Source organism: Carcharhinus amblyrhynchos, chromosome 18 (genome assembly GCF_965287045.1).
Source record: "Carcharhinus amblyrhynchos chromosome 18, sCarAmb.v2.hapA, whole genome shotgun sequence".
In the NCBI taxonomy this organism is placed as follows: Eukaryota; Metazoa; Chordata; class Chondrichthyes; order Carcharhiniformes; family Carcharhinidae; genus Carcharhinus; species Carcharhinus amblyrhynchos.
Genome location: NC_137341.1, coordinates 51,504,312 through 51,517,815, shown reverse-complemented (window position 1 = coordinate 51,517,815; position 13,504 = coordinate 51,504,312). Strand labels below are relative to the sequence as shown.

The 13,504-nt window shown below is 40.1% G+C and overlaps 1 protein-coding gene across 1 annotated transcript in view; it reads right to left on the bottom strand.

Annotated features, from left to right (window-relative positions):
- Positions 1-265: 265 nt before the first annotated feature.
- Positions 266-13,504, bottom strand: part of cpped1 (calcineurin-like phosphoesterase domain containing 1) — a 156,824-nt gene continuing 143,585 nt past the window's right edge. Inside the window, exon 4 of the mRNA XM_080207007.1 lies at positions 266-896. Coding sequence (XP_080063133.1) covers positions 649-896 — 248 coding nt within the window. The 3' untranslated portion in view covers positions 266-648. The remainder of the gene's footprint in view (positions 897-13,504) is intronic.

Below are 13,504 nucleotides of genomic sequence, written 5' to 3'. Positions count from 1 at the left end.
AAATGAAAGTAGTGATGGGTCCAAGCTGTCTTGTTAGCACAGTGACACCTAATTAACACCTTGGTCAGACACACAGCAAAGTGTCTGCCCATCAGCGAGCTTTTGAAGTGATAATTAAAATTCACCATAGGTGAAATCCTGCGAACTGTGTCTTACATTGCAAAACTGTTGCTATAATTGTTAATTAGCCCAGCCATGAAGATTTCAAAAACAAAATCCTTATTACGATTTTTGTTAATTAAAGGAAGCATGTTTGGTGTTCTTGTTTACATTTCTTTTATTATTTCAGATACTTCAACATGTTCAGATAATATACAGCTTGAGTACAGATCCTGCATTAAAGCAGTGACAGCTGGTAAAACATTCCCACAGATGGTAGCGAAAATAATGCTGTAAAAGTTTCAAGATTATGTATATAACTTCATGAACAGAAATATACCTAAATATGTAGAAAAATGTACACATTTGATCTGCTAAAATCCACATATGTTGGTGCTCCCAGTTTAATGTAGCAGGAGAAACCTTTCTAATTCACTGTATGATTATATAATAGACTTTACCAAATACGTGAATGTACCCACTAATGTCACTTATCCTGTGATGGGCCTTATGTGCATTGAGTAAAGAGCCACTTCTCACAATGTTTTATTAAAGGCAGGGATTCAGAACACTTACATCAAAAAGGTCTGAAATCACCTCTTTAACTGTAAGGTCACTTAGTTCATCCAAATTGATGTACTTGTGATGGATCTTCTCCTCTGTCACTACCACTATCCGCACACCGTGCTTGTCCTTTCCCAACTGGCAGCCTATAGCTGAAGTTACCACCATATCCAGATCGTTAAACATACCACCGGCGTTCCGATGGTAGTGGCCAGAAAAGATAGCCTTTACGCCTGGAACAAATAAAAAAAATCAGTCAGTATAACAACATAATGATGCATTTGACTTCTCAATCCACTCCCTTTGACAGTCATACAGCTGCTAAAATTTTTGAGCGTTCAGTCTCTACACCAGTCACATAAAGAATTTGGGTTCTCAAAGACTGGCTGTAAAATATATTAGATACATGTTTGTAATTATGCTTAGTTGCCACTGTGCTGCACCGGATTTCAGTGAGTGGAAACTGAGGACTCTGAAGAATTTCTGGAGGAATCTATTCTGTAAATTTAATTTGCATCGGTTTCTTTACAGGCCAAGTGGTGTTTTCTTGTCCACAACATATTTTCCTTTGGTGTTTACAGGATGAAGTAAGGCTCCGAGCCGATAAATCAGTGTGCGCTCAGACCTCGGGGAAAGCCTCACTATGCTGATCCCAAATGTTACACAGCTAACTGCTACATGAAAGACCTACGCTGAGGTATTATAAACTGCAACAAGATAATACACCGTCAGTATTTGTTTAATGTTTGCTTTCTTTCATGATCGCTGCTAAAGACAGCATATGGACAAACGCCTTCTAACGTAACAAATTTTCCCAAGGTATTTCATTAGAACACTATAAGCAAAATTTGAGACTATGCCACATGAAGCAATATTAGAGTAGATGTCCAAGTCTTAAAGAGCATCTTAAAAGGAGGAGGAAGAGGTGGAAAGGTGAAGACAGGGAATTCCAGAGCTTAGGGCTGAGGTAGCTCAAAGGATGGCCCAACCAACGATGGAGCAATTAACATTGGGCTGCTGCAGAAGCTAGATTTAGAGAAGTGCAGATATCTGAGGGTTCTGGGGCTCCACAGAGATGGGACGGGAGCAAGGCCATGGACAGATCTGAAAGACTGAGAATTTTAAAGTCAAGACGTTGCTTAAGCGGAAGGAGTGTAAGTGCGCAGGCACAGGATGAGCGGAACTTTATATGGGTAAGAACACAAGCAACAGAGCTGGTGGCACAGTGGTTAGCACTGCTGCTTCATAGCGCCAAAGACCCGGGTTCAATTCCTAGCTTGGGTCACTGTCTTGTGAGGAGTCTGCACATTCTCCCCGTGTCTGCATGGGTTTCCTCCGGGTTTCCTTCCACTGTTTGAACGATGTGCATTAGTTAGGTGCATTGACCTGAACAGCTGCTGGAGTGTGGCGACTAGGGGAATTTCACAGTGGCTTCATTGCAGTGTTAATGTAAGCCTACTTGTCACTAATGAATAAAAAATACATTTCTTACACAGAATAGAGTGCAGGAGACCAATAAGGAATAGCAATGTCTAGAGTAACAAAGGAATGAATTCAGGTTTCAGCAGCAGATAAGCTGAGGCAGGGTTGGAGTTAGACAATATTACAGTGATGGAAATAGGTGGTCTTATTGATGGCATGGATGTGTGATAGGAAGCCCATTTGGAGGTTATGAGTAAGTATGGTTTAATCTTAAAATATTCCAGTGAGAGGAAAGGCATCAGTGCTAGGGAATGGATTTTGCAGTGGGGCCCAACAGCTATTGCTTTGGCCTCCCTTACAGCTGGAGCAAGTTTCTGCCCATCCAGCACTGGATGTCAGAGAACCAGTCTGATAACTTAGCGACAGTGGAGTAGTCGAGGGAGGCGGTGGTGAGGTAGAACTAATATCGTCAGCTAATGCTGTTTACTGATACTGTGGTTCAGGGGCAGTATGTAAATGAGAAATAGTGGGGAGCACCTCCAATATTATTACTAAGCGTAGAAAGAAGAAGTGTTGGTTTGGGGAAAAATTGACCCTTTATTCGAGGGTCAATTTTCAAGTTGATCACTTGGATGATAATGTGGCAGAACAGAGTGATAGCCTGTTGTGGTAAAGTTAATTCTCTCAGCAATTCGTTTCGCTGCCCTGAGAAGGGGAGAAAACAAAATGTAACAAGTCCATTCACACTTCTAGTTTTATCAGCCACCAGTGCTTTAAATGTTACCTGCTTGTCAGTCCTGCGTGAGATATTTTTTCCCTCTCGATGAACAGTATGCTTTGTCTGTATAGCGCGCAAGAAACAATACTTTTCACTGTATACTGACACACATGACAATAATAAACCAAATCAAAACTTTACTCAATTTGGGAATGAATGTGTTGGCAGTTATATTTCTCTTTGGGGAATGGGGCAGTAGAGGAGGAGTGATTCTGAGTCAAACAGGTTTCTATAAAAGAAAACTCAGAAACCTTTGACTTTTTCCAACTACGCCTGTCCAAGATTGGAAATTCCAGTCCTAGGTCAACAGACTTTTAAATGGTCTGCCAAATTTTCCATCCCGCCCAAGACGATTCCCGTGACAGGCGGGACTGGATCATCAGAAACTGATAGAGCAACAATGGGGAATAATAATAGGGAAAATAACAGAAAGATGCAAACGATCAATCAGCAATGTGAGGACACTCAACTGAATTTTTGATTGTGTGGACTTCTTCAAAATTGAAAAAGAGGTGACTAAGCGTGTAAATACAAGATGAAAAATGACTTGATATACACACATATATATATATAAATACGTACACACAAATATATAACACAACCACAAGGGCACTGGAAGAATAATGTATCAAACTGCCACAGCCAAATGATGGAAACATTAAGCTATTAATGGGACAAAGCACCGTTAACCAAGGAAGAGAGATGCAAGTTGGAAAACCTGAGAGTCAGTGCAAAGGCATTCCCATATTGAGGTAGCTCACCTTACCGCCACCTTGTTCTTTGACATTTAATCTAAGAGAACCACAGATCATTTCTTTCAGATAAATATCAAATTTAAATAGTTCATAAAATCCCTACAGTGCAGAAGGGGGGCATTCAGCCCATTGAGTCTGCACCCACTACAATCCCACCCAGGCCCTATTCCTGTAACTCCATCTACTTAAGCTGCTAATCCCCTGACACAAATGGAAAAGTTAGCAAAGCCAATCAACCTAACCCGCACAATTTTGGACTGTGGGAGGAAACCGGAGCACCCGGAGGAAACCCATGCAGACACGGGGACAACGTGCAAACTCCACACAGACAATGACCCAAGCTGGGAATTGAACCCAGGCCCCTGGCAGCAATGCTAACCACTGTGTCACCGTACCACCCACATACATTTGACAACAAAAGAATGAAAGATGATTTCCCAAGTACATAGTTTCTTTTTTAAAAGTAGTCCAGAATTGATTATTAATCTTATAATTTATTTGCATTTTCCTTTTTTCTAACATTCCGATAAACGTAATCTTACCAGGGAATCACATGGAAAATTGTTTACCTACTCATATTCAGCCTAATTCATTAGTCCATATATCCAGCCTGAAGGTAAGCTTACAGCGCACGTCATTGATCAAAAATTTCTTCATCACTTGAATTAAATAAAAGAACCAATGTAGAATGAAAATTTTAACAGAACTTCATTGAACAATTTGGATTTTGGGATTTTCTGCTATTCAGTATCACTCAAGGCAGTTCTGTGGTAATTCCATTTGACGTTTCAATTTATTCAGCTTGATAACATTTTATGGCGTTTAGTCAGCTTATTCGATCATTTGACATTCCGTGTAGCAACTCTCACTATTGTGCCATGAAACCTGGGCACACTAGCAATGCACGGTCGCAATGAAAAATTACATGTGCACCACCAGTATGATTTAGAATTTTAAAAAATGAATAATTAACAGGGAGCATTTTGATTGGGTGTCCAAATTAAAGTCTATGATAATTTGGGGGAAAAAAATGCCTGGTGAAAGCCCCTTATCCTGGCTCCAAAAACAGACTAAACCTTACTGTAAACAGTGAACGTATGGTGCCCATTATTTGTTAGACATGTTGGAGGAGAGCTACAAAAGGGTACAGTGGGCAATTTTTTCACACAGAGGGTGGTGAGTGTCTGGAAGAAGCTGCCAGAGGCCGTAATAGAGGCGGGTAAAATTTGTCTTTTAAAAAGCATTTACACAATTATATGAGTAAGATGGCTATAGAGGGATTATGGGTCAAATGTGGTCAACTGGGACTAGTTTAGTGATTTAAAAAAAGGGACAAGTTGAGCTGAAGGGCCTGTTTCCATGTTGTAAACCCCTATAGCTCTATGCTTTTTCCCATTTAATTTCCAAGAACAAGACACATTTTTGCAAATGGGACATCATGGCACCTAAAACTATATGACGGGAACAAGCAATGATATATCTCCTTAATAAATCTAATAGAAGTTTCATTAATGTGTAGTCAGAATATTGGACTCAGTAAAATTAGGTGTGGAAAATAAATGATCGCAAGCAAAAGAAAGATGAGATTAAGAGCGAGACAAATGAGCAGACAAAAAGTAAAAGATTTTTAAAATTAAAGTTAATTATTTTGTTTTAAAATTGCCAACAAATTTGTAAATAGATCTTCGCATGTGTAAAAGTTTATTTTCAAACAGGTTGCTGATTGATTACTGACAAAGCCAAATCTTAATTTTCAGTGGTGATTTAGCCCATAGTTACAATGCAAGAACAGGAAGCTCATGCTGTTCAGTATATGGATGAATGGGGAGCCAGGAGATGAGATGCTATTTTGTAGACCTTATAAAGGAATAAAGCATTTCACACAGCAAAATCTATAGTTGCTGTCAGAATTGCAATAATGGTGAGCATTCTTACCCTTAGCATTATCTTCAGATTAAATCCTTTTTAAAATTTTACTCATTCGCAGGACATGGGTGTCACTGGCTGGCCAATATTTATTGCCCATTCCTAGTTGCCTGAGTTGAGAGTCAACCACATTACTTTGGCTCTGACGTCATATGTAGGTCAAACCAGGTAAAGATAGCAGATTTCCTTCCCTAAAGGACATTAGTGAATTAAATGGATTTCTCCAACAATTGACAATGCTTATATGATCAACAGATATTATTTTTTATTGAATTCAAATCCCAGCACCTGCCATGGCTGGATTCAAACCCAGGTCTCCAGAACATTATTTTTAGATTAAATGCTAGCCCAACAAGTCTATTTGGTAAACTGCTGAATGACATAGACCAGGAAAAAAATAACTAACTGATCTCAATTGAGGCTAGGGTATTAGTGTTGCTACAATACTCGGTGGGCTGAACTGTTGGATTCTGTGTGAATTCGCCTCTGCAGGGAGTGGAAAGCCAACCTGGGTTCACATTTCTGATCACTATCTGATGATTGAAACCGGCTGGAAGCCCACACACGTGGGCATCAGTTATGGACAGGATCTGCTTCAATTAGGGCCTACATAATTGAATATTCCAGTGACCATCATTATCAAAGCTCACTCAAGTAATGGAAAAAGGGTGGATCATCAGCTGACAACTAGCAGCTATGTACCATACTTCAGTCCACACCTTCATAAAAGACTTGGGTGTAAATTAGTGAGAAAGGTCAGCAAAATAATGTGTCTTCCTTGGCCTTCATGAAATAATCTTCCTTACCGCAGCATAGCAACTTTCCGGGATAGATTGTTTCCTTCACTGACTAGACGGTAATGTGAAATCAATTGGGCATGTTCTAAAGCAGATGGGCAAACCACTCACCCAAATTACTGCCCAAGTGGTGAAGACCTACTGCTAGTAGACTTCTCCCCTGTCACCTATCTTCCAAGACACAGCAAATGAGAAAAAAAAGAAAAAAAATGCTAGGATTATATTTCTTGTTAAATATTTTGTGTTGCATGTCATGGCATAATTTGCACAAAATATTTTTCATGTTTTGTAGAGGTGACCTTACATAGTAATTACTGGGATTAGTTTTCCTATAAAATGAATATTTAAAACATAAACAGTCTAATCCGATCCCCACAACAAGAAACTAATTAGTGTTGGCACTGAGGGATGTAATCTATCGTTAAATACATCTCATTACCTCTTTAACTAATTTTAATCCTTCAACAAATTAATTTTTAATGTATGGTGTAAGGAACATACATTCAGGAAATTGATGGGATACAATTTATATCAATTTAGCCTTTTTGTGAGCTTATTATTGCAAATGGTTTTATTATACAAATAGGTGAGTACTTGCTTTTTTCCCACTTAACTCACTTATAATGACGTGTATCTGGATAAACCTTCCCACTAAATTACAATGTCCTTTGCTTCATGCAGCCTTTCTCATTAACAATTACTTCTGTAAAGTCTGGTGAGCTTGGGATCATAGGCACAAATTTATCAGATCCCCTTATTTATTAGTATACCATTTTCATTGCTTGTTCTTGTTCCAGCATCGTCTATGTATTCTGTTCCCAAACAGGCAGTTTCTTTTGGAAAACGTTCCACAACCTTGCAGTTTAATCCAGAAGTTCACAATATTTGAGTCAAATTTATGACTTTATAGGATATTTGTCTTGTAAGACATGTGCATGAATATTTCAGCGGCTCAACCTGTTTGTGGCCAGAACAGATAGGCACTCTTGACAGGAAGCTACTTTGCAGTTATACGGAGAGATGTGCTGAACGAAGCTGGCTCAATTTTATATAAAATATTCTTTTACAGATCAAAATCTAGACACGTTTTCCCAGATATTCTGTCAAAAGACAAACACCAGAAAGTACGGATGGCTACTTTGCTAAACAAAGTGCAGTTTGTTAAAAGCTTCATTTGTACCTACAAATTGTTCAGATAATTTGCATTAGATGCGGAATATCTCATTAAGAAATATAATCAGTCTACTACATTATCCAAAAACACCAATTATTCAATTAATTTGCATTAGATGCAGAATATCTTATTAAGAAGTATAATCAGTCTACTACACTATACAAAAACACCAACTGATATATAATCTTTGCCCTCCAGCAACGTTGTCACAGCAGCAAGGAACAGGAATCAGTCAGGAAGCAGGTTCTGTTCAGGAGCCGCTGCTACCCAGCATTGCTAAAATTCCAATTTCCCATGTTATATTTCCCAGGTTGGTTCCACTGGCACCTCAGGTTGTACAATTATCACAACTTATCTTGGTATAAAATTGTATCAACCAGTTTGAAAAGATAGCATAGTTATATAAAAAGCTCATGTTGTGTACCTAATTTCTCTTTGGTTTTTAAACACTGTCGTCGTCTGCCTTTCCAGCAGAGGGAAAGGCCATGCAACGATGGATGTACTATCCTAAAAAGCTTCTGTAGAAGCATGTCATGGAATCCATACAGTGCAGAAGGAGGCCATTCAGCTCATTGAGTCTACACTGACTCTCTGAAAGAGTATCTTATCCAGGCTCACTCCCCTACCATATCCCCGTAACCCCTTGCACTTACCATGGCTAATCCACCTAACCTATGCATCTTTGGACATTAAAGGGCAATTTCCCATGGCTAACCCACCTAACCTACACATCTTCGGACAGTAAGGAGCAATTGAGTATGACCAAACTGCACATCTTTGGATTATGGGAGGAAACTGGAGTACCCGTAGAAAACCCACCCAAACTCAGGGACAAGATGCAAACTCCAAAGGAGATTAAAATGTTTTAAATGTTTATTTATTAGTCACAAGTAGGCTTACATTAACACTGCAATGAAGTTACTGTGAAAATCCCCGAGTCGCCATGATCCAGAGCCTGTTTGGGCCAATGCACTTAACCAGCACATCTTTCAAACTGTGGGAGAGGACCAGAGCACTCAGAGGAATCGAGGGCCGAAGGGCCTGTACTGTGCTGTCCTGTTCTATGTTGTTCATGCAGACACGGGAAGAACGTACAAACTCCACACAGTGACCCAAGCTGGGAATTAAACCCTGGTGTTGTAAGGCAGCAGTGCTAACCACTGTGCCAGCTGTGTTTGTTACATCTATTTAAAGTGATGATTTTTATTAACAACTGCAAAGGTCCAGACAAATTTTTATCTTTGAGAAAAACTGTGCTTATGTTACAATGACACAAACATTCCTCTCAATAGGCTAAACATGTCATAATTTGATTAGATTGGTGTGTAACCATCATGGAACATTTTACAACATTTAAGCTGCCATATAAATGCAAATTCATGTACTAAGTGTAGAAAAAAGTCCAGAAGATTGTGGGGCCAGAAGATTCATTGTCTAAAAAAAGCATGAACTGTTGCCGTTCGCTGCTGTTACCACTCTGAATCTGACTGACACTTCAGGATATAGGGCAAGCAGAGAACACAGGAATCCTGAAGTTGTGGTATGACCCTCACTGCATGTTTCACTGCAGAAATACTTACCTTACCAAATATCTCCAGTGCGATTAATTACTAGATTTCTGAAAATAGATTTTGTTTTTAAAAGTTGAAGAAATTTTAAATTTCTCCAATGATATTTCTGCTATTTTCACCCTGTGTACATTCCAACCTTTACTTTGTGTAGAATTTTTGAAAGGTGATTTGATGATTAATAATTTTCATTACCCGGTTGGCTATCTGTGAGAATTCCTGAGTGTGGTTGAATGCTTGGACATTTGGACTGCATCACTGTAGTTCCACATTGGAAATTCACAGGGGCTTTTCACAGTAACTTGATTACAGTGTTAAGGTAAGCTTATTTGTGACACTAATAACTAAATAAACTCTGAAATTCCCATTTGAGAATGCTGCAATTCATTGTACACCAGGTTCTTGCCACATGGTTAGATCTCTCAGCGAGGTCAGCTGTGAATGTCTTTGCTCCGTTGCTGACTGCAAACTCCAGACCACTAAGTCTCAGTTCTTAGGAACAGATTTTCTGATGTTACTGTTGAGTGGATAGCTAAGCTGTTCAAGATCTTTGTGAGTGCCATGACAAAGTGTTTGCTAAGCCTTTTACTAAGTGATGTAGGTGAGCCATGTCATTGTTATCTTAAAATATGATGGAGGCAATTTTGTGCCTGCATTTGCCCTCAGGAGATCAGTGATGTGGGTGCAAAATCTTGCGAGAATGTGATTCATGCTGGCGCGATCACGGTTTCCTGATTTTTCCTGCCCCCTCGCCAGTGATAGCAGGACCTTATTTTAATACCTTTAAATGTATTAACATATATGTTTAAAAATCCTCCTCTCCATATTACTCCCCTCACAGAATATTTGAAAACTCACTGACCTGACACCACAATGGTGAGATTCACAACAGGTTTGTGAAGGTGGGAAACATTTGAGGTGTTTCTCCCCTGGGGCGTTAAGGTAAGTATAGACCCCCGCCCCCCCCCCCCCCCCCCCCCCCTCCACAGGAGGAGATATGCCCAGGTAGTGTCCTGGCCCTGCCCCTGGCAAAAGTGAGCATTGGCAGGTGGGCGCTGACAACCTAGTAGTGCCAGGGTGGGCCCTCTGGGCAGTTTCATGGGTGGGGGGAGTCAATGGGAGTGGAGACTGCCCCTGACACTGTGGTTGTGGGAAGGAAGAGTGCCCCCGAGAGATGGGTCGCCTCTAATGTTAGCACTTGGGGGATAGGAGAACTCTGATGTTGGCATTCAGGGGTGGGCAGTGTCCCGAGGCTTGTGCAACGGTGGTGAGGTGAGGGAGTGGGGGGAGGGGAGAAACTCCGATGCTTGTGAGAGGGTGAGGTCATAAGAACATAAGAAATAGGAGCAGGAGTAGGCCATCTAGCCCTTCGAGCCTGCCCCGCCATTCAATAAGATCATGGCTGATCTGTCGTGGCTCAGTTCCACTTTCCCACCCTCTACCCATAACCCTTAATCCCCTCTCTTATCAAGAACCCATCAACCCGCTTCTTAAAAATATTTAGCGAGGCAGCCTCCACCACTTCAACGGGCAGAGAATTCCAGAGATTCACCACCCTTTGAGTGAAGAAGTTCCTCCTCAACTCCGTTCTAAACCGCCTCCCCTTTATCTTGATGCTGTGCCCCCTAGTCCTACTGTCTTTTTTGAGCGGGAAGAGTCTCTCCACCTCTATCCTATCCATCCCATTCATCATCTTATACGTCTCAATGAGATCTCCCCTCATTCTTCTAAACTCTAACGAGTACAAGCCTAGTTTATTCAGCCTCTCCTCATAGCTCAACCCCCTCAACTCCGGTATCAGCCTAGTAAACCTCCTCTGCACTCCCTCCAAGGCCAAAATATCCTTGCGCAGGTGCGGCGCCCAAAACTGCACACAGTACTTCAGCTGCGGCCTCACCAATGCCCTATACAGCTGCAGCAAGACCTCCCTACTTTTATATTCAATCCCCCTCGCTATGAAGGCCAGCATCCCATTCGCCTTCCTGACCACCTGCTGTACCTGCAAGCTGGGTTTTTGCGACTCATGCACAAGGACCCCGAGGTCCCTCTGCACCGTCGTCCTCCATATTCACTGGGGGTGGGAGGAAGCAGTTAGATTCTGTGCTGATCGGGGCACCCTTTAAAAGATGGTGCTCCAATTTCTGTGGAGCTGCCTAGCTAGCTCTATTAGGACCTGCCTCACCAGATTGATGGAGTAAGCTCCGTCTACTCATTATTTTTTCCCCAAGAGTGCCTGCCAATCTGGACTAAAAACTCAGTTGTGCAGCTAGAGAGTTACATGCCAGTTTTCCATCAGCGCTTGACACTCTGGAAAAATTCCACCCGATAATTCCGTTATTGTTTCATACGTGCACAAGGACATTTTATAAAAATCTCTGAACTACCTTTACATCAAGCAAGTGATGCAAGATGCTGGACATTAAACTGCTTAGGGTTACATAATCAATAAGCACATGCCCAGAAGTAACTACTCAGTGAGCTAAACTTTTAAATTAAGCTTCAGTTGTGCAATCCACTTTAGAAATGTAGGAAAAGTTTCATGGATTCTAGTGGAAATGGCATGAAGGTCAGACCCTCAAGTTGTCTACACACCCAAAAATGAATCTGGTGAACACTCTATAATCTAGTGGTGAGTAAGAAATCATATTATGCGTAACTTATGGAGACAGAAATTTGACTATGAGAATGCAGTCAAACCTAAACTACATTTTAAAATAAAGTGCACGTTCTCCATTTATTTACTTCCATCCCAACTTTCAGCTGCTCTTCAGGAATGACAGGTCATCAAACCATAGGAAATCTGCCTAAACTGTCAAACACTACAACTAGTGTAATTGAGATTAATAGCTTTAGGAAAGAGATAGGCAACTTGCACAGTGTAATTGCAGTTGTCTTTCAAGGTAGATGAAACATATTGAAACAGAAAGTGTGCAATCACAATAAATGAGCCTCTGTTTGCAAAGGATACGGGTGTGATTATTGACTATTCATGAAAACTTTTTCCAAGATTGTTTTGGGACTTGGGACTGCAATTTACCAGCAGAAGTAACTTTGTTTTGAAAACAAAACAAAGACTGAAAGCAGACATGATTTAAATCTTTAAGGCATTAAATCTTTAAGGATGTGTGGGTAATAGAAATCCAAGCAGGCTATTTTCACTTGTATGCCTTCCACGTTCTAATGTTCTGTTACAGCGTTCTCTCTGCTCTTTGAATGTTGTACTCATTTTGCAACGGGCACATTTACCAAATATACAATTGCTGTAACAAACAATTCAGGGGCATGTTGGGTGGTTATCTTTTCAAGGTTTGTTGGCTCAAGCTGCTTAATTATCTAGTTTTACCGTCAGATATTAAATTAAAATGACATTCATGTGAGCACAAATTAAACTAAAATTACTCGACCAGAAGTTATGCAATCTTACCCAGGAGGCGTTGCAACTACATATACTCCCTTTCAAATAAATTCATGTCTACCAGGGTTTTGTATTCATAATACAATGCCTAATCACATCACAAGGAGTAAATGGATCCCGGTTTAGCTTCGGATTATTTCTCTAACAAAACCACAGCCTTTTAAATCCCCTTGTGCTATGAGTGTGGACTTAAGTTCCCTCAATACATCAAAATTTTAAATTAATAAATTAATAAGAAGCTGAAAGGTCATCGCTTTCAGCTCAAACTTAATTAGCTTTATTTCTGCCCTGCTTTAGGAATCAAATTTATTTGCAATTCAATTGTAAATGACATAGAATATTCTTGTGCCATAGTTAGTTATATCAAAATGACTGAAATTAAAAAAAGCAGATTATACTGTTATTAAACCTGCTAAATAGCACATATGGTTCAAGGACATGAATGTTAATATTTCTTTCAGAATATATTTCTCATTCTTCAATTCTAATTTATGTCAATTATTTCCTGTTCATCCCTGGATTTCTCCTTTCACTCAAAATGAGTTATTCAACTGAAAAGACAACCTCATACCTCTTTCCATTTGTCTGTCACTGACATGTAGTCAAACCATTATGAGATATGTACGTGAGATTTAAATAGGTTAAATGTATTAGCCTTTAAATTCCTTCTTCTCGTGACATATCTTTCCTGCTGTATATCCTGAAAACACAACTGAGATGCAAAAGGCACCATGTGGAGAATCACAGGGGAAAAGAAGCATTTTCACTCTTGTGGTTAGTGCAGGCATGCATAAATGTCACAAAAAAGCAGGCAGCCTTGCACTTTCATCTCTCAGCTTAGTTTCTTTAATGGCATGGTAAATCAGAATTTTTTTTGTTCTTTCATGTAAGAACATAAGAAATAAGAATGTAAGAAATAGGAGCAGGAGGAGGCCATCTAGCCCTTCGAGCCTGCCCCGCCATTCAATAAGATCATGGCTGATCTGATGTGTAACAGGTTTGGATC